The 19,511-nt window shown below is 43.5% G+C and overlaps 2 protein-coding genes across 5 annotated transcripts; one reads left to right on the forward strand and one right to left on the reverse strand.

The window, feature by feature from the left end:
- Positions 1-2,795: 2,795 nt before the first annotated feature.
- On the reverse strand, positions 2,796-14,980 carry LOC136545193 (uncharacterized). 4 transcript variants are annotated; one of them, XR_010780951.1, is made up of 32 exons: positions 14,126-14,980; positions 13,609-13,863; positions 13,264-13,476; positions 13,030-13,161; positions 12,612-12,741; positions 12,394-12,440; positions 12,220-12,321; positions 11,999-12,112; positions 11,340-11,482; positions 11,141-11,238; positions 10,940-11,021; positions 10,651-10,702; positions 10,498-10,578; positions 9,788-9,883; positions 9,609-9,712; positions 8,821-9,277; positions 8,679-8,711; positions 8,397-8,604; positions 7,986-8,119; positions 7,707-7,893; positions 7,394-7,626; positions 7,214-7,297; positions 6,989-7,081; positions 6,880-6,912; positions 6,635-6,760; positions 6,458-6,518; positions 6,261-6,316; positions 6,112-6,168; positions 5,910-6,030; positions 5,525-5,726; positions 3,007-3,284; positions 2,796-2,934 (listed from the first exon to the last, which is right to left on the reverse strand). XR_010780951.1 is itself a non-coding variant. In XM_066537241.1 (31 exons), exons 1-30 carry the CDS (start codon positions 14,870-14,872, stop codon positions 5,533-5,535), a joined length of 4,473 nt encoding a protein of 1,490 aa, XP_066393338.1. In that variant the 5' UTR covers positions 14,873-14,980; the 3' UTR covers positions 2,921-3,284; positions 5,525-5,532. The 4 variants fall into 4 exon arrangements, 3 of the variants coding, with proteins under 3 accessions (XP_066393338.1, XP_066393337.1, XP_066393336.1); XM_066537241.1 differs by having other exon boundaries at positions 2,921-3,284; XM_066537240.1 differs by lacking the exons at positions 2,796-2,934; positions 3,007-3,284 and adding an exon at positions 5,007-5,139.
- LOC136545194 (outer envelope membrane protein 7-like) lies at positions 4,338-4,916 on the forward strand. Its single transcript, XM_066537242.1, has one exon. The coding sequence runs from the start codon at positions 4,510-4,512 to the stop codon at positions 4,747-4,749; it is 240 nt and encodes a 79-aa protein (XP_066393339.1). The 5' UTR covers positions 4,338-4,509; the 3' UTR covers positions 4,750-4,916.
- Positions 14,981-19,511: the final 4,531 nt, after the last annotated feature.

Genomic DNA, 19,511 nt, shown 5'->3' on the forward strand with positions numbered 1-19,511 from the left:
GTGTGTGTTTTTTTGAGAAACAAAAAATGCAACCACTGGTGGGTGACTCTTGTCGGGTGGCCTTCAGAATCCCTGATATGATCTTTGCAGCATAGTATGGAGGAAGAAAGAAAACGAAGTGAATTTAGTTGGGCCACTGGGCTGGGTCAATGGGCTAACACGCAAGGTTCTCTCAAAACAAATGGGGAAAGGCTAATAAGAGGATGGTTGGGACTTGTGGGCCACGGCCGCATTAGGAATTTACAACTGCGTCCACGGCCAGACAAGCCCAGAACGAGCCCACGGGCGAAGTAGCTAACAGCCCAAAAGCAGAAAGTAAGGCTGCTGCCAAAAAAAAAAAGCAGAATTAGAATCCAACCTCCGAAAGGGTGACTAAGAGCACGTGTCAATCAAGCGGAATTTCACATGTGCGCTTGGGTGTCCCAAAATAAACATACATCTCGCATTTCAAGAAGTTTACAAATTCTAAGTTTGATAAGTATATCCAAAAAGTGTTAATGTTTATGATATCAATAAATTTATTTAAAAATATACAAATATTAATATTATTTTTAAAAATTTTAGTTAAACTAATATTTGACTCCTCAAAATACGATATGTGCATTTATCTTGGACGAAGAGAGTATCTAGGAGTATCCTCGTATTCGGCTTTGATAAATTTCTGTCTAGCATGTAAACACAAACACTGGTGGTTTATTTTGAGTTTGCAAGTGTAGGTGTTGTACATAGTTGAAGATGAAGACGAAAAGTCACGAGTTCCTCTAGTTTGGGGAACTTTGATTTGCATGACGATTGACGAGGAGTCGAGGACCCTTTCGTGTTGGTGCTGGACTGCTGGTGGAGAAAATGACAAGACAACGGGGGATCCGTCCCGAATTTTTTATTTTTTAGTTTTTTTTTAAAAAAAATTCACAAATATGTCTTTGGAGGTATGATTTCAAAATCTGGACCCTTAGTTCGGCGCCATCATTGCTGGCGCCGAGCTTACACGTTTCGAACGTGGCGGTGACTTGACAGACAACTCGACGCCGTAGATCCTGGAGCCGAGCTTGGCGCCGTAGATCTTGGCACCGAGCTTGGCGCCAATATCAATAGCGCCGAAGTGGTGTTTTAACCCGACCCCCAACATTCATGCCCGAGCCTTCTTTCTCTTCTTTCTCCTCCCTCTCGGGTTTTTTCTCTCCCCACTTCGTCCTACCTCACGAATCGGCATATTGGACCTTGGAAACTTTGATTTGATCCGTAGATCTTCGAAAGCAAGATATCCTCGTTCCCCTCCTAGTTTTTTCCGCATTGATTCAGTATATATTAGTCAGATTTTTCAACCTGAGAATCGTCATTACTTAGGGTTTCATGCAATTTTTAATATTTATATTATACAACCGTATGATGCCAAGGCGTGGAAAAGCTAGCAGACCAAGGTAACCTCAGCGCATGTTGTTATGTTATGGGTTCATTGTTGTGCATCAAATGGTAAACCCTAGGTTTAGGGTTTAATATTAATTGCTTTCGGTTCTTAGAACGAAATTGGTTGAATTGTAGTTATGGCCGGATGACCGAAAATGCTTTCGACCCATTGCCTCTGCCTAGTGGTGTTTCAGTGCTCATGTGCTTTTACGGCGATCCTTGCAAGGTAGCCAAGTCCGATGAAGAGGACACGTATAGGCAGAGGTATTGGATGTGTTCCAATTTTGCGTTTGAGCCTACACTTCGTCAGCGCCGCATTAACAAGATGGTGAGGAATTGATGTTTGTGTCATATGACATCTTGCATGATTTTTTTGTTTTGTAACAAATGCATTTTTTGCAAACCTCTCCACCGCTCTGTGATTTTGAGCAGTGGATCAACACTGAGATCAAGCCTGAAGACAAGGAATGGATACAGAACTATTGCGGTGGGAGGCAGAGGATAAGGAGATGATGAAGAAGAGACGCGGAGAGGAGGCTGCAAAAAAAAGCACAAGGAAGAGGAGGAAAGGAGGCATGTTGCTGCATACAGGGAGGAGAGGGAGAAGAAGCTTAAGTGTGCACGCCGAGCGAAAGCAGCGATGGAGGAGAATCCCGATGCCTTGAGGAAGGGAAAGTGGCCTCGTTGCACTCAGTAGTCTCCATGACTTGCTAGTTCTATGGTTTATTCAAGAAGAATGTTATCTACTGTTGACACGTACTTCTAGTATTATTGTGTTGTTTAATGTGGCATAGTATTGGATTTTTCATTATGTAGTTGTTTTCATTATTTGTGGTCTCCATGACTTGCTAGTTCTATGGTTTATTCAAGAAGAATGTTATCTACTGTTGACATGTACTTCTAGTATTATTGTGTTGTTTAACGTGGCATAGTATTGGATTTTTCATTATGTAGTTGTTTTCATTATTTGTGGTCATAATATTCAGTATAATATTACGGACGTAGTGAAATATGATCATGTGCTGCAAACAAAACCTAACGAAGTAGGACATTATATAATTCAACACACAACACACATGAAATGGCATGTGAGAACATGTACCGAACTAGGGTACAGAGTTCCTTCTACTAAACCTAACATGTCTTAGGTAATTAAACCAAACAACAAACACATAGATGTGCCATATGAATAAGATAGGGTCGTCCTAGTAGTGTGGCCACAAAGCAAATTGTGTTGCACCTTCTCTAGAGTAGCCTCCATTGTTGGTGGTGGTGGTGGCGGGGGTGATGGCGGAGGCCCTTGTTCTTGTGGTTAGGACATGTGCAATATGAATCATTGCAGAGTGCCTCCTGTGAATCAACACAATTATTGTTGTCGTCCTGTTCGTCGTCCGTGTAACCGCTGCTAATTTTCCTTTCTAGATCGAAGATACGGTCCTGCAGGTAGTAGATATACTCTGCATGCGGATAAATAGGTCAAGGATCGACCCACCTAGTGAACCCACAGTTTTATTCGGCCAAAGAAGACTGCAATAAGTATGTCATATAAGTTGTATAGAAGAGGAACATATTGAAGAAACAAACAGTAATAGCAATTACCCATCCTCGCGGGCATTTAAAGAAACGACGACCTCCATCTATTCCCTCGGTGAACATCTGCACTAAGCAGTCCTCACCATACATGTATTTTGGCCACTCTTCTTTTCGTTCATCGTATCCTCTCAGTGGTGTCTCTTTGGTGAAATCACTTTTGCTCTCAACTGGAAACCTCTCATGAAGAGCTTCCTCAAAGAAATCGGGACCAAGAGAACCCTCCCACACAATGGTAGTTCCCTTCCCCTTTTCTCTCCCCCTAGACGACCCTCCAGACATTGGTACTGCAACAAAAGAAAATATTAGTTGGAAAGTAAGTAGCAATACATCTAGCATTGCGTATATATAGGCAGATTGAGCATCGGGAACCGTAGGTGCAACCTCCACATCCATATCAGGTTCTAGGACGGGAGGGTCGAAGTGTGCCTGCTGACCCATTGGTGGGGAAAACCTATAAAGGATGGGACCAACTAACACCCGACGCACAACCACGTTCAAACATTACAACTGGCTCTTCATAGCCGATCTCGCATAGTTCTCCCACTGATCCGCACACTCAATTGGGATCATTCGCCTGAAGATGTTGGAAGAAGAACCTAGGTGCGGTACACCCTCAACTGCAATGCCATCATCATCATCTCCAAGGCAATGCAGCTCCTTCCGAGCCCTTGCAACCATCCCACTAAATGAAGACCTATCATTGAATAGCATAGGCACGCTTTGCATGTCAACAAACTCAACATATCCATAGCGATCGCATTCAACGGTGCCTCCATGATATATTATCACTAGGTTGTCCATCTAGTTCAAACACATAACGAAACATATGTCCTTTAGGGCGGGGACGGCCGGCGCGGGCGCGGGCGCGGACGGCCACCGAGGGCGCGGGCGTCGGGCCGCCGCGGGCGAGGACGGCCGCCGTGGGCGCGGATGGGCGGCGCGGGCGCCGGCGGGGACAGCCAGCGCGGGCAAGGGCGCGGGGACGAGAGCAGCGGTGACGACAGCTCGGCAGAGAGAAAGAGAGGAAGAGAGAAAGAAAGGGAGGGCCCATACGTAAGAGGGGCCTTGGCGCTAAGATCCACGGCGCCGAGCTGGCTGCCATGTAAGCGTCCACGCCGCCAACGTGACCCCGACCTCGGCTCCAGCAACAATGGCGCCGAGAAGTGTAAGCTCGGTGCCAGCAACCATGACGCTGAGTTAAGAGTCCAGATTTTGAAAAACATATTTATGAAAAAATTTCAAAAAAAAAAGGTTAAAAAATAAAAAATTCGGGGATCCGCCTTACCTAGTTGCCTTGGAGCTGCCGAGCGCCCGACCACGGACGGCCGGACCTATCCAATCCAACCGCTGCGATCCGCACTTACCAGGGCGGGACCACCGCAACGGCCCCCTTCGTCCCTCCGCAACTGGTTCGCCGGCCCCCAGCCCCCGTCCCGTTCGACACTCCGCGGCATCCACCACATCACCAGATCCGCCGCCCGCGCAGAGGACGAGAGGAATCTCATCGCGATGGGGGCGGTGGTGACGGCGGTGATCGCGATCGCGGCAGTGGTGCTCGGCTGGATCACCATCGAGATGGCCTGCAAGCCCTGCCTCGAGACCGGCCGCCGCGCCATGGACCGCGCGCTCGACCCCAACTACGACCCCGACTCCCCCGCCAACGCCACCACCGGCGGCGGCGCCCCCTCCACCGAGCCGCTCCTCGCCGACCTCTCAGCCTCCACCGCGCCACCCGCCAAGGCCATCTGAATCTCGTCTCCCAGAGGCGATGCAGTAGTAGGCTTGCTTCCCCTTCTCCCCTCGCATTGTAATCTTGTTTCTTTCTAGAATGTCCGTCTGTGCTTATGGGTTATGACTTATGAGTTTGTTATAAACGACAACTGCTAGAAATATATAAACTGCTGTCAAACGGGATAGATACCCTGGTGATCTGAGCATCCAACTAGTGGATGCTCCTGATTCAGACTTCGTATTTACGGTGATCTGAGCATCCAACTAGTGGATGCTCCTGATTCAGACTTCGTATTTACAAGTGACGTTAGACTGACCGCACCGCTGACCTGCAAAGGGGCCGGTACGCCGGCCGTAGCGTGCCGCGCTCCTGCACCGCTCACCTGCAAAGTCCCGGTACGGTACCGGCTGCACAGAAAAACCGCTAAACTCAGCACTCGTGAGAGGCCACGCTAAACACTGTGGCAACACTGTATCAACACTGTAGCCGCGCGAGAGAGAGTTGGTGGGAGAGAGAAAGAGAGCGAGGGAAATAAAATATGGAATAGTGGGTATAGAGTATGGGATAGAGATAACACGAGTGCGAGAGAAATGGATATAGAGTAGAGAATCTCGATGATTAGGATAGAATATTCCTTTTTAGAGATGAAAATAGAGGTGGATGAGTGCGGATAGCCTTACAACCCAGATTCTGATGTGGATCCTATATTTCTACACCAAATGCACACACACGCAACTGTTAATTTTGGGGACAATTTTTGGTCAGGTTAGAGAGAGATGTACAGATTAGTACCTATGCCACTATTCCTCTTCCTCCTCCATTGGCGTCTCGTTACTCCCTTCCACTGCATCCTCGTCCATTGCGTTGTCGTTATCGTTCTCCTCATCCGGAGCCTCAGAGTCAGTCTCCATCTGCTCCTCATCTTCCTCGTCCACGCTCCCATAGGCTTGAGAGCTCACCACATGGCCTTGCAAGTCCTTGTGCTTCAAATTGCCTGTCACAGTTCAGAATTCACAAAGTGGAGGGCATTAGAGCAGGAGGTAGGCACAGCTTCAAATTGCCTATCACAATTCACAAAGCCACAGGTCTAGGTTGAGATGCCGCGTCTCCCAACTTGCAGTTTGTGCATGACTAGGCATGGTGCTGGAGAAACTGTGAATGAGATTGCAAAATTTACCCATCTGGAATTCCTTCTCGGTGGAGCAGTTGTGTAGCAGCGCCTTAACTTGGAACAAGAACCGCTCCATGGATCTCTTTGCAGGAGGTACTTTGCTTGTGATCATTGTCCGCTTGTTACCCTACATTACTGCTGTAAGCACGGAGCACAAGGCTTATGGTATGAACGTCGTACATACACAGAATCATCAGCTGTACTGTACCTTAGCATCTGAACATATGGATTGGATTATTCTTGTCGCTTTCTGAAGTAGTCTTAGCTGTATCAACACAATTCATCAGCGACACTGATCAGCCATTGTAATTCATCAGTGATACCAAAAGGAACATAAGTGTAACCTACAGCCCTTACCATTTTGACTATGGTGCCATTATGTTGCTCGAAATGTGTCTCTAGAAAGCTGAAGGCTGCAAAAGGGTAATAGTAAATTGAACATTTTATTTTGTCAAGGTCAAGACCAAGATACACCAAAATTGGTGTTACCAACAAGATGTTAAAAGGTTAAAGGCATGTATACATAGTGAACTTATAGAACCACAATTCCTCACCTTTCAGAAATGTGTCGATAAACTTCCCCCCATGTTTAACTGCCATTGCATGCATAGAAACCTGTAATTTAAGAATCTTGTAAATAGTGTCTCTTTCATCCAGCAGCCCGATACTTAAACAACCGCACAAGGTACTGTTTGAGGGATTTGAGCTTGAGTCGCTATGGTACAACTAACCTTTTCGTGAGCCTTGCACAATCCTATTAGAGAGACAAATGCCTCCACTGATTTCTGAATTTCTTGCAGAATAGTATCAACTGATCCTCTTTCAGGTGATGCTCTAGCCTTCAGTGCTTGTTTGATCTATAGTAGGATGGAAATTACTCAAACATCAGGCATCGCTACAGCTTTAGATTAAAGGACACAGCAATAGGGAAAAAAGGAGCAATTCAAGCGCATATATGCTGATTTAAATTGCTCACCGTCTTGTTTAAACTCCCAGTGTTCTCCTCATGCTGCATTAGTGACCGAAATGTTAGAAGACAAGACAAGCATGGGATAGTTCATAAATGCATCAAATGCCATACTTACAAGCACACGGTACCAAGAGGGAATAGTGGAGGAACACAATGTTGGAAAACCATACGATACATCTTGGGTATCTTTTGTTTTGAGCGAAGGTTCCTTAAAACATGGAATAAGAAGCTATAAGGAGTATTCTCGGGCAAAAAGAAAAGGATCATGTAGTTCATATCTACAACTATACGCTAAGTGAGGTGTCTCTCAGAGCACACTCAAGAAGTAGAGATGGCCCACCTTAGGCAATATCTCAGCAAGTAGATCTGAAGTAGAGTCACTATTCCTGAGGTATATTTGCAATATCTTCTGTATAAGATCACCCTGACAGACAAAAAGCAGGGAACATAGTAGGAGCAACAAGCTTATCACATATCAGCTAGCACATTAAAAAGGTAGTTGGATGGAACTTAAGCTTACTTTACTCTGCCATCCTTTTTCAGCATCTTCGCTAGGGAAATCAGCGCTTAGCAGCTTATGAGCTGAGTATCCAAGACGCTTTCGCAGAAAGGGAATGATCGCTTTGGAGCATCCCATGTGTATATTTTTCCCATTTGGTTCCCCAGATTTTTCCAACAATACAACAACAGAATTTACAATTGATTGTATAGTAATTAACACATCAGAAGACAAAAGGTATGAGAACAAGGACACTGCAAAAAGATTAGAACACTAAAATTTGGCAAAAAGATTACATAATGTCCAAGCACTGTGGGCACTAACAGCTAGTTACCTGGATCCATAATATCCTCCAACATTTTACATGCTCCACAATATAGGTAATCAACATTGCAAGGAGCAAGAGATGGTTGGAACTCAGAAAGAACATCATCAAAATTTTCAGTTGGCTGCAAAGTCTGCAAAAGTTGCTTCAGAATTGACATGTTTGGTTGATTCAACAGATCAGGAATGGCAAGTAACTGCAAAAGGCACCAGACTTGTTAGCAAGCAGCTTCAGTTTCTAGACCTCTCGTCTATTTTCAGATGAAAGAAAATACATCCATAGAACAACCTTCCTGTAGCAGCCAAGAATCTCCTTGCATACAGCAGTCACAATTGATGATTTGGAGACCACCACATATGGTATGTCTGGGTTGCCAGCAGAAGATGAATGTGAACTCCAGTTATCTGGGCAGCTCTCTGATACTGAAGAATAGTAGCGTATCGTGTTATCAACCGAAAGTAAGGAGAGCCAATGAAGGATTATACAAAATTCAAACACTGATTTTCCCCCTCGAACAATGCAGGAGAGCTGCGTGTCCATGCATTAAGATCAAAAGGTACATAAAGGAGGAGAGTGGGGGTTAATCCTACCAGCACATACAGCCCCAACCATAAAGAAACCAACTCGGCCCATTAATTATCTAGTAATTCAAACAATGTAAAAGTAACAAGAAGCAGAAATTATGAAATAGAAGTTTACCATCTTTGATCATTGAAACTGCTCCATCCAGATGCCTCCTTAAAACTAAGAATAGAGGCTGGATTTTGTCAAGAAATTCTTGTGTGCTCTTATGGCAGTGAGTACGAGTATATTTTGCTTGAGAAGTACTAAGAAAAGTCTTGGTTGAAGGATTTAGATTATCTAATTTGTTATGCAGATCACGGAGAAGATATAGATATGTTGGTAGCTGCGTGAAAAAATAGCCAGATGTTAATAATTTAACCACATTTTAGCAGTAATTATCTAGTAGGAATAAAGTACCTCAGTTTCAAGGTAAGAAGATGAATCTTGACACTGCAAAAAAAAAGCATACCAATTGTTTTAATGAACATAAGATGACAATTAAGATAGGAAGAAAAGATTTTCTGATCCACTAGTCAATTTAAACTGAAGAAATCCATACCTCTGAGTAGTTCAACAAAGACAAGCATGTTGTATGGAGAGTTCTGAATTTGAATCTTTGCATATCCAGTTTAATTGGTGCTGCCATTAAATCTATAAGCCCAAGTTCACCAGGATCATTAGCATCTTGTGCAATATCCTTTGACATCATTCCACTTGACAATGGTTGTGAAGAAGCTTTGTTTGTCGCTTGACTGACTGTTACTCCTGCTCTTTTGAAAGTATCCAATATTGTAGGTTGCTTGAGTTTATCATCAGGATTCATTTTTTCTGAGGCTTTGCCCTTGCAACCCTTCTGTCTTTTGCTGGAAGCACCAGTTATGCTCTGTTCTCTCATGTTCTTTGGAATGTTGAATTTGCTGGTGCTTGTTGATCCAGAACAATCCCCAAGATATCGCAGCTCAGGCAGAGATAATGGATAATTTTTGAGAAATGCATTCAGCAAGCCTTCAAGTAATCTGAATTGCACAAATTTGTCATTACTCATAGGCATATGCCATACATGAATACATAAAAAGTTTGGAATCTACTAACTTCTCAGATTTAGATTAATCAACTGGACAATACTGATGGAAATTCACTGCCCACACACTTGGAATCAGAAATAAGAATACCACAAAATTTCCAGTGCCCAGGGCCCAGGAATGATGATGGCAGAGCAAACAATATCCAATGAACACTAGGATCTAAATGGTTCTATTACATTTATAGATGTCTCCTGAAGTGGGCCTAACTATGAATGTGATCATTATCAGTATAAAAGCACAATAACGATGGGTGTATACTCACATCAGATTTCTTACACGCTTCATAAGTTTTACTGCTGTCTCATCCCTTGCTTTCTGTGAAACATTATCAACCCTACTTTCAACTTGTGTGCCGAAAGCATTGAGCTGCATTGATTCTCTAGTTTAGACAATAGAGATGAAAATCACAGTTTGAAAACTATAACATACAAAACCACTCACCAACTCCCTGATCCAGTTTATTGCATAGTACAGGGAATAGCACACTGTTTTTTTCTGCAATCCTGACAAGTTTCCCCATTTAGCTCCATCCAAGTGCTGTCAGTGGTACATATTAGAAGTTATTATTTTGCTTGATCATTAAATAGCATCTCTCAAAATTTTGACAATTTATACACTGCAGAAGTGACATCTATATAGTGGAAGCAGTGAAGTCCTTGTACTTTTGTACAAGAGTGAAGAGATCTGCAAACAACCTATAGGTAAACACTTAAGAAAAAATAGCTACTCCTGACAAGTTTCCCCATTGGCACTTCTGTTTGGAAATATTTTGCAAACTACCTTAAGAATTACTCTCTTCAGTCAAAAATACTTCACATTTGAGTTTGCACAGTCTTCAATGCATATATTTGACCACTAATTCCTTTAACAATATATTTTTAAAATCCTTCAAATTTATAAGATTTTGCAAGTGTTTTTCAATACAATTCTATACATGTAGCTTGCATTTTTCAAACTACGTAGTTTTTAAGGTTTGACTAAATCTTGTCTGAAACGACATGTTTCTGACCAGAGGAAGTAAATAATTTGTGATTCGCCACTAGAAACTATTTGAGTGTAATAGCGAGTTAGAAGTATTCCTCACCGAAGCAATTTAGAACTACACCAAGAAAGTAGATAGCAATATAATTGAACAGAGAAATGTATATAACCTTGGTAGAGGGAAGGTGCAAAGGACAGCCAAGTAGTGCATTTATTCCACCAAGTGAGCCTTCATTTACTAAACGCTCAATCTTTGATATAAAGCAAGAAGAATGTAAGCTCAGCAATTAAGACATATAAAACTGCGTAGTTATTGCACTTACTGTTGTTAAAAGTGAAAATTGGGACATAAGGATCTGCAAGCAGGATTGAGATCTGCAAAAAGTGAAAAATATCAGTAAATTTGGCTAGTGCAGGTTCTTTGAAACTAATTACCTACTCCTTCCATTCCAAACTATAATTCGATCTGGCTTTTTTAGATACACTGTTTTGACATAGTATATATCTAGGTGCACAGATAAAGTTATGCATCCAGAAAAGCCAAAACGACTTATAATTTGGAATGGAGGGAGTACCAAATAATGACACCATCAATAACTTATGGTATTTTACTTTTGGGGAGCAGTGGAGGCTAGAGGCATAATATTTACACATACTGGAGAGATATTTCCATCCAACTTCATCCATAATTCTCCTGTAACCAAGGTGTCAACAATTACATTTGCACTTGTTAATTGTAAGTATTGACATCCTAATGTTCAAAAGAAATGGAGTCCATAATACAAAAAATAACTATGACATCATTTAGCTAACCTTCTATGTCATCACATACACATTTCTCCAGTACTTCGCCATTTTCTAGATCAGCAAGAAAAGGTGTCTCAAATAATTCTGCAGCATGCTCTCCTACCCTGAATAGACCAATTGGTAAAATAAACCATCTTGCATGAGCACAACCAGCAGAAAATACATATGACGAAATACTGAACATATACCATCATTTTGTACCTACCACTCATGAATTGAAGAGTGAATAACTTTGCTATCCAGCAAAGCAGCTAATTCATCATATAGAAAAATCAAGGGTAATGTCACAAATTTGCATGAGTTAACAGACATCTTCAGCAATTCCAGGGCCTCCTCACAATTTGGTTGCTACCAAACCAGCCAAATAAAATTAGCATTAGGATTTCATGAATGCTAAAAAAAGGTTGATAAAGTAAGTGCAGTTTGTGCAATAAGTGCAGTTGTGTCCTAGAAAAGGAACTTTAGCAATTTTACTGTACAGTATATGCATTCCTAACATGTTATCCTTCATTTCAGCATGTGTATAAGATATGTGGTATACTATTTTATCAGTCATTCATGATGCTTTGCAACAAACAGAATCACCAACTAACAATGAGTAGTTTAATTATTCATACAAATTTGTTATTATCTTATCTATCAAGATTTGTCATGATAGATGGTTTATACCTGAGGTATTCAAGGTGTTTAAATAATTCAGCAATAAATTTGTTATGATAGTTGTGCTCAGATGAGAGCTGGCATTCACTTGGGCATCTGAAGGAATGCCATGGTCAGACATAACATATGAACTTGGCGTGTTGTTTCAACAAAATATTGCCACTTATCCTAAATTTACATTGTGGCATTGTGCTTAAAACAAACCTGAGATGATGAACAGTTCACAACAGCATTGACATCAGTGGAAGCGATAGTAGAAACTATCCTTAAAACCCCAATTATTCCCATCCGTCTATACTTCATGTCTGGATTACCAACCTACAAGGCAAGAAGCAGGCACAGAGAGCAATAACGAATTGTAATTTGCAAGTGAAAGATGTCTTTCCGAGAAGAATGTGCTACCCATGTAAGAAATGTGGTCATACCTGCTTTCTCACCACCATTAGAAGCTCATTAGCTACTTTAGAGCCACCTGAACCAGTATTGAAGCCAGCAGCCAGTGCCAAACGACAGAAGATATCGTAAACCTATATGGTTCTTGATCAGGTATTATTTATGGAGACACAAATTAGGAGAGAAATGAGCAATGTATCACAAACCTTCCGAAGATTATCTTCATGAAAACTCTCCAAGTAATCCAATATTCCTGTATTGAAAAGGTCAATAAGTCTGTTCAGCAAATGAAAAGCACTAAATACAAAGGAAAGTTTCTTTTTCTCAAATATGCAGGAGCTCTGCATATCATTGCATTATATATCAGAAGAAGAATACAAAGGGTGGACTAAAGACCAACTACCAGCATAGGAAAGTACCTTACCAGTTATATGTGAAGATATAGGAATCAGTTCCTCCGAATTGTTGGATGTTAGAGAAATCATGATATCCAGAGCAGATGAAACTTCATAGCTAACACCAGAACCTATATGAGCGACCAATGAACCCACAAGCTGCCAAAAAAAGGGACAAACTATTAGGAAATGATGAACAGATAAAATGCACAAAACAGAACAGATAATTTGTAATCGAAGATAAATGGTAATTCAGTACTAATTCACAGAGTACATATCCATTTATTATGTATTCGCACTTAAACAACCAAAGTGTATGAAAGTGTTACAAAATTGAATTTTTCAGAAATCACAAAGATTATATCGTGCCATCAGCATATATAAGACATCCTCAACTTTTTAGCCTGTGGATCATGACAACCAGAAGTGTCGGAAGCCAAGCAGTACCTCTTGCCTGGAATATGTATCAATGAACTCTTCAAATAGTGCTATGAACAAATAAGCCGCAAACTCTCTAGCTTTCTCTTCCTTGCAAGCCAACAAGTAATTGCTAACTGAGAGGTATGACATGAAATGTTCCTGATTCAAGTAAAATCATGTCGCATTTAGACTCAAAATTAGCATGGACATTTACATGTATGCTGCATGTATACAATCGTTGCAGTATAATGAAGAACTAACCTTCACCAGTTCAGTGTTTCCATGAATGCATTGATCAAACAGCGTCTCTCTTATGCACTCCTGTAAGATCTTGGACTTCAATATTTTCTCTGCACTCTTCTGTAGAGCACCACCATTGGCATAGATAAGCATGATGAGCCAAACATCAATCACTTTGTGATCCCTCGGGTGGTCAACTGACTTCAGCTCCTTCAAGAAAGCCTCACAAAGCATCTGCATTCACAACAAAGCACAGCCAAGAAGCTTGAACATAGCTACAAAAAGGATTTCGGAAAGTTCCAGGGGAGAGCTTCCCCAATCTACAGTACTTTGCTGCAAAATAAACTGAAGATTCAAACAGTTTACATTCTTAAACCGCAGGCCTGATCTCAGTGTATCAAGTATTGCCCCATCAGTGCTTTTAGCCGATGCCTTCCCTTTAAGCTTCTTATTTCGTGCAGCCCGTGGATCCACCACACCAACAAACTTGAGCTGCTCACGTATCTGCAATATAATCCTCCCAGCATTGACTGGCGTAGCCGACAAAAGCAAGAACCTGAGCAAATGAGGCATCTGGTCTGGAGCAATTGTCCGGATGCATGATATCGCAACAGTCACTGCCTGCAGGAGAGCCACGTCATCAGATCATAACATCATACAGACATACAAAACAAAGTTCACTGACAGACACACAAAACAGAGAAGAAAATGTGTATACATAGCCTGCTCCTCATCATGCAGACATACAAAACAAAGTTCACTGACAGACACAAAACAGAGAAGAAAATGTATCCACATCACCTGCTCCTCATCATACAGACATATACAAAACAAAGTTCACTGACAGACACACAAAACAGAGGAGAAAATGTGTCTACATCACCTGCTCCTGCAATTCCTCGTTGAGGTTAAGATCCGACAGCACATCAAGCACAGCGACCACGATCTCGGAGTCCTCCTGCAGGAGCTTCTCGAGCGCAGCAACCACGGCGGCGTGGCTCTGGTCGCCAACAATCTCCGGGAGCGAGCCGATGATCTCCTTCTTCAGGCGGGGCGGGGCCACGGAGAGCACCTCCACGAGCTTGTCAACGAAGGCGTCGGCATCGACGAGGAAATCCAGCCAGCGGAACTGCGACACGATGAGCCTCCCCACGTCGTCCTGCAGCGGCAATCCGTCGCCGCCATCGTCGAAGTGCTCGGGCAGCTTCTCGAGGAGCAGCGCGAGTAGGCCCGGCTGGAGCGCGGGGACGGAGAGGAGAGCCCGCGCGAGGCTCTGCGCGTGCGGCGCCGTCGGGAGGAGCAGCTGGCGGAGCCGCGCAGGGGAGGAGGCCGCGAAGGCGGCGAGGCCCTCGAGGAGGCGCCGCGCGGGGGCCGAAGGGGAGGAAGCGTCCCCGCCCGCGGAGAGCTTGCGCGAGAGGCGGGCCGCGAACGTGTGCGGCGAGGAGAGGGACGGGGGCTGGTGCGGCGGGACGAGGAGCGTGCAGCCCGCGTCGGCGAGCAGCGCCGCCGCCGCGTCGACGTCGGAGGAAGCGTCGGGGTCGGCGGCCCTGGGGGGCTCGGGCTCGGGCTCGAGCGGCGGGGACGGGCGCTTGCGGGGGTTGATGGGGCGGCTGCGCTGCAGGAACACCATCGCCGCCGCCGATCGCCGCAGCGAAGACGAGATACTGTATGTCTTCTTCGAGAAGACACAGGGACAGAGGGGTTTGGGGAATTTTGGGATGGGTTTGGGGGAAATGAAATTTTGGCGCCACGGGGAGCTGCGCCGATACCCGCACGGAGGATCGCAGAACAATCTCAATGGCAGGTGGGTCCGTGTGGTCTCACATGGGCCAATGATATCAGCGGAAGTCGTCAGACTAATCCAACCCACCCACTGACCCACAGGCCTCCTATTCATATTCGCTGCTGAACGAAAACGGAACCAAGTTCATGCCCCTCCCGATGCCCACGTGCATCCTATGTACACACTCCTGTATACTTTTAAAATATCTATAGGTAACATTTACGATATATGTGTGAAGATAGATAAAACACTTAAAAATTATTACAAACGTACACAACAACTAGATAAAAACACTTGAAACATGTGTATAGAACATATGCAACATTTAGATAAACAAACTTGCAATATACGCTCGAAAAAACAGATGAAACATTGGGGATAGACGTTTGCAACATACGTGTATAACCATTGCAACATATGCAACATCTCAATCTACTTTTATAACATCCGCGTAAAACTCTTGCAACATATCTCTCTGAAACATTTGAATGTACGCTTGCAACATGCATCGTTTCCCAGTGCGGCCTCCGCCGCCGTCTACATCGGGGCACTACAGCCGTAGCAAGAGTCGAGGGCCTATCAGCGTCATCGGGTGGCCAGCTCGTGGCCAAGGAAGCAATCCCCACGCGTGGCGCGGTGGTGCCCGCGCCGTCAGGCGAGGCGAGCGGCGGAGCAGGAGCAACGACGAAGGGAGGTCCGGTGGAGAGGAATGGCGCCAGGGAGGGGCCCGGGCACGCCGCAGCGGCTGCCGTGGATGTAACACCCTAGTGTTAAGCATTGTATTGGGCACTTGCATTTCATGAGCACAAGCATCATTTAAGTATTCATGAGCATGAGCATATGTAATTTTATCTTATTCTTTACATATTATCACATGTGATGTTGATTATATACATGCGTATGCTTGTGGTCATGTGTGACCAATGCAAGAGATGGTTGTGAGGTCAAAAAACGCCTTAGACACATCTAGGATGGTAAATGGAACAATGTTTGTATTCATGACATGGGCCAATTTTGCTTCTAAGTGTTGGTTTACTGTGAAATGCCTTTTTCATTATCCTACTTTGATCAAAGTTGAACTATAGCATAGATTATTTGCATGACAGTGCACCCTTAATAAAAGTTGTAGATTATCTTATGTGGAATAAACTTTGTTTAAGGGTCATGAGCTAATTCAATGCCTAACATGGTCAAATAGGGCCCACAAGAATCAACAAAATGTTGTTTTGAGACTTAAAAATTTTGCTAAGTCTAAAGTTGTTTATAGTTGCAAGTGACCAACTTTGGGGCATTGTAACTTGAAAACCATGGCGAATTAGAGGAAGCTTTCTAAAGCAAAGTTGGAGAGTGCATGTAGCTCTACAACTTTCACTAATACCATTTTCACTAATTCACCACAGATTAGAAGTTACACGTGGATGAAGTAGCTCTGTCAGTCATCAGCATCAGGCCCTGATGGCCAATTTGAATCGGCCATGGTGGCCGACCACGTGTAGGCGCTGGCTGCTGCATGGCGTCGTACGCCGTAGCCTGCCCTATGATGCCATGCCGAGGAGGAGAAAAGGGGCGCCTCGGACGCTCACTCTCTCCCACTCTCACTCACTCGCTCTCGCTCTCACTCTCGTGTAGTCGAGCTGAACCGCCATCGCCATCGCCGCCGTGCCTCCGCCGTGCTCGCACGCCACCACCGTAGCCCTGTCATTCAATTCGTCACGCGCATAGCTCCGCCATGACTTGCTCCACTTCCCCGAGCCGCTAACGCCATCGTTCATGCAAGGGTAAGGCCGCATTGCACCGCCGCCATCGCCGCCATGGCCGTGGTGCACCGTCGAGCTCAAGCTCGCCCGTGGCCAGCCACAACCCGTCCACCTTTGACCTCTCTCTCCCTCATCTGGCCGTCATTGTAGGGTCTAGATGCTAAGGCCGAAGCTAGTTTAACTATTACCGCTGCCACCACACCGGAACGCGTGACCTCGCCGTGCGCGTCCGTCATGGCCACGCGCACGAGCTCGTCGCCCCGACCTCACCGGCCACCTTTAGCTCCCTCTAGTGCCCGTACCATGTCGTCTAGAACTTCTGCATCTTTCCCGAAGTTGGAGACCTACCTTCGGCCGCCGTCTTGTCAGAACGGTGACCTCGCCGTCGTGCGCTGTGCGTCGCCCGCCGCCATGCACGCGGACGGAGCACACCGCCGCTTCACCGTAACCTAGACCTAACCCTAGAGCTCTGCTAGGACCTCCTAACACTATAGCCACGCTCGCCTGATCGTATCATCACCGAAGACGACGAGCCCACCACAGAGCACCTCCGTTGTGCCCCATTATCGCCGACGAGGTAGCTCTAGTGATCTACCGGGCTAACCAATGGTATCAGTCGATGAGCAAGAGTGAGGAACACAAGGCCAGTGACCTCGTCGTCGATGAGTTTGTCGCCGGTCAAGCCACGCCCCTACTCTGTGTGTCTGTCGCGTGGGGTCACGTTGACCACGGGCTCCCACTATCAGCGCCTCTGGATGCACTGGACCGTGTGCACCTAGCTGCTGGGCCTGATTTGAAATTGGATTTTCTTTATTTATTTTCACAGATTTGAATGTAAACTTCAAAAATTGATACCTTGAGTTAAAAGTGTCCAGATTATGTGAACTAAATTTTGTTAGATTCATCATGAAGTGTACTATTTGATAAAAATATGAAACCTACTGTTGGAGATATTTTTCTGGGAGAATTAAATTGAGCTAAATAAGTGCTTTTAAATTTGTTTCCATCTTGTAAAATGCATATCTTGAGCCAGGGAAGTGCAAAAATTATGATTCTAATTTTATTAGTCTTGTGTTGACATGATCTAGCTAGAAAAAATACTAAACCTACAGTAGGCATACTTGGAATATGGTCTTTCTATTTAATCTTAATTAATTGCTAGTTTCTAGTGAAAATAAATGGGGTAAAAATACATAACACATGATCATGCAAATTTTTACATAGTGTTTTATGCTAGGATGAAAGTAAGAAAAATATGAAATCTATCGTTTGACACTTTTCACTAGGCTAAACTATTTTTGCTAAATTAAGCCTATCCAACTTGTCATTTTTGTAGAGGTTACTATACTTATCCAAATGGCATGAAATTTGTAAAGTAGACTATTGGGGTCATACGTAACCTACTTTAATTGTCTCCAAATTTATTGACTATTGAAAATAATTATCCTCTAAATCACCTTATTATATAAGGAAATTAATAAATGCATGTAAGTAAATTATTGGGGTTTTACCATGATGTGTTTCTAGGGTGCCTATGATGCACATGGTCTGTTGGTATTGGTAGTTATGCTCAAAGTAAATTGGTTATAGGCAGCTAGTTAATTATTGCTCTATAATTCAACAAGATGGTTGCATGTGTAGTTTCTGTTGTAGTGATAATTTCATGATGATAATGATCCTTTCTATGAAACTTATTAATAAAAAAGTTGTAGATAACATACCCATATGTCTTGTACTAAAATTTCATAATTATAGGATAAATGGTTTAAGATTTATAGCTTCTAGAAGTTTTGCTTTCAGATTTGCTTAGTCTCTGGACAGATCTAAAAGATTGAATTATTTGACCTAGATATCTACTGAATAACCTTAAGATTATTAAAATAAAGTTGTAGGCAATTTTATAAGCTTTCCATAAAGTCCACAACCATATTGTTTGGATGTGTATAACTCCAGTTAGGGTCAAAACAAGTTGTTGTCTTGTAGTCCAAAAAATGTTTTAAATAGGTGTTTGTTTAATTACTAAAGAAGAGATATGCACCTACTCAGTAAAAGAAAATTTATCTTGTTATCACTTTAATACATTACTGTTAAGGACACTATGAGTATGCATTTTATCATATCATATCATCCATGTCATTATATATGCATACATGATATCTTATTTCATGCTCATACATATAGGATCGTCCGAAGAAGTAACCCTACTGGAATTCAAAGAAGAGACGGATGAGAATTAGGAGACACCACAGCCAGTAGCTCCTGAAGATGAGGAGCCAGCTACTGAGCAACTTTCGGAGTGCCCTGACCACCGACCCACAGCCAGCAGTATAAGCCTCCTATGTTTTATAAAATATCACTTGAGTCCTTTTTATGTTTGATGCATTAGGTTATAAGAGTTGATTGAAAACACTTGATGCATAGAACTACCTTGTCTAGAAATATACCTTGAATCCAATGTAGGTCCAAGATCGTATAATTGCTTAGCAATGCTTAGCTCGATAGAAGTCGGGTGATTTCCTGTCACTTGCGAGATATAGGTGGACACTAAACCACGGTTGGCTATATTTGCTATCGTGTAAAAGAATCATGGGATGTTGTAAATCGAGGCTACACGGAGTCTATGTTGTGGGTTGACTCATGTGATTCCATCTACATCGATTAAGGACCGCGTTATTGTTGGTCCTCGGTCATTTTGAATGCACGCCTCTCACTTAGCTGGCCGAATAACT

Source organism: Miscanthus floridulus, chromosome 3, assembly GCF_019320115.1.
Source record: "Miscanthus floridulus cultivar M001 chromosome 3, ASM1932011v1, whole genome shotgun sequence".
Lineage (NCBI taxonomy): Eukaryota > Viridiplantae > Streptophyta > Magnoliopsida > Poales > Poaceae > Miscanthus > Miscanthus floridulus.

Coding starts and splice junctions, on each gene's coding strand:
- LOC136545193 (XM_066537241.1), bottom strand. CDS start 14,872: ATGGTGTTCCTGCAGCGCAGCCGCCCCATCAACCCCCGCAAGCGCCCG. Junction 13,477..13,608: donor CAGGCCTGCGGTTTAAGAAT/GTAAACTGTTTG, acceptor TTGTGAATGCAG/ATGCTTTGTGAGGCTTTCTT. Junction 9,884..10,497: donor TGCACCTTCCCTCTACCAAG/GTTATATACATT, acceptor TACCACTGACAG/CACTTGGATGGAGCTAAATG.
- LOC136545194 (XM_066537242.1), top strand. CDS start 4,510: ATGGGGGCGGTGGTGACGGCGGTGATCGCGATCGCGGCAGTGGTGCTC.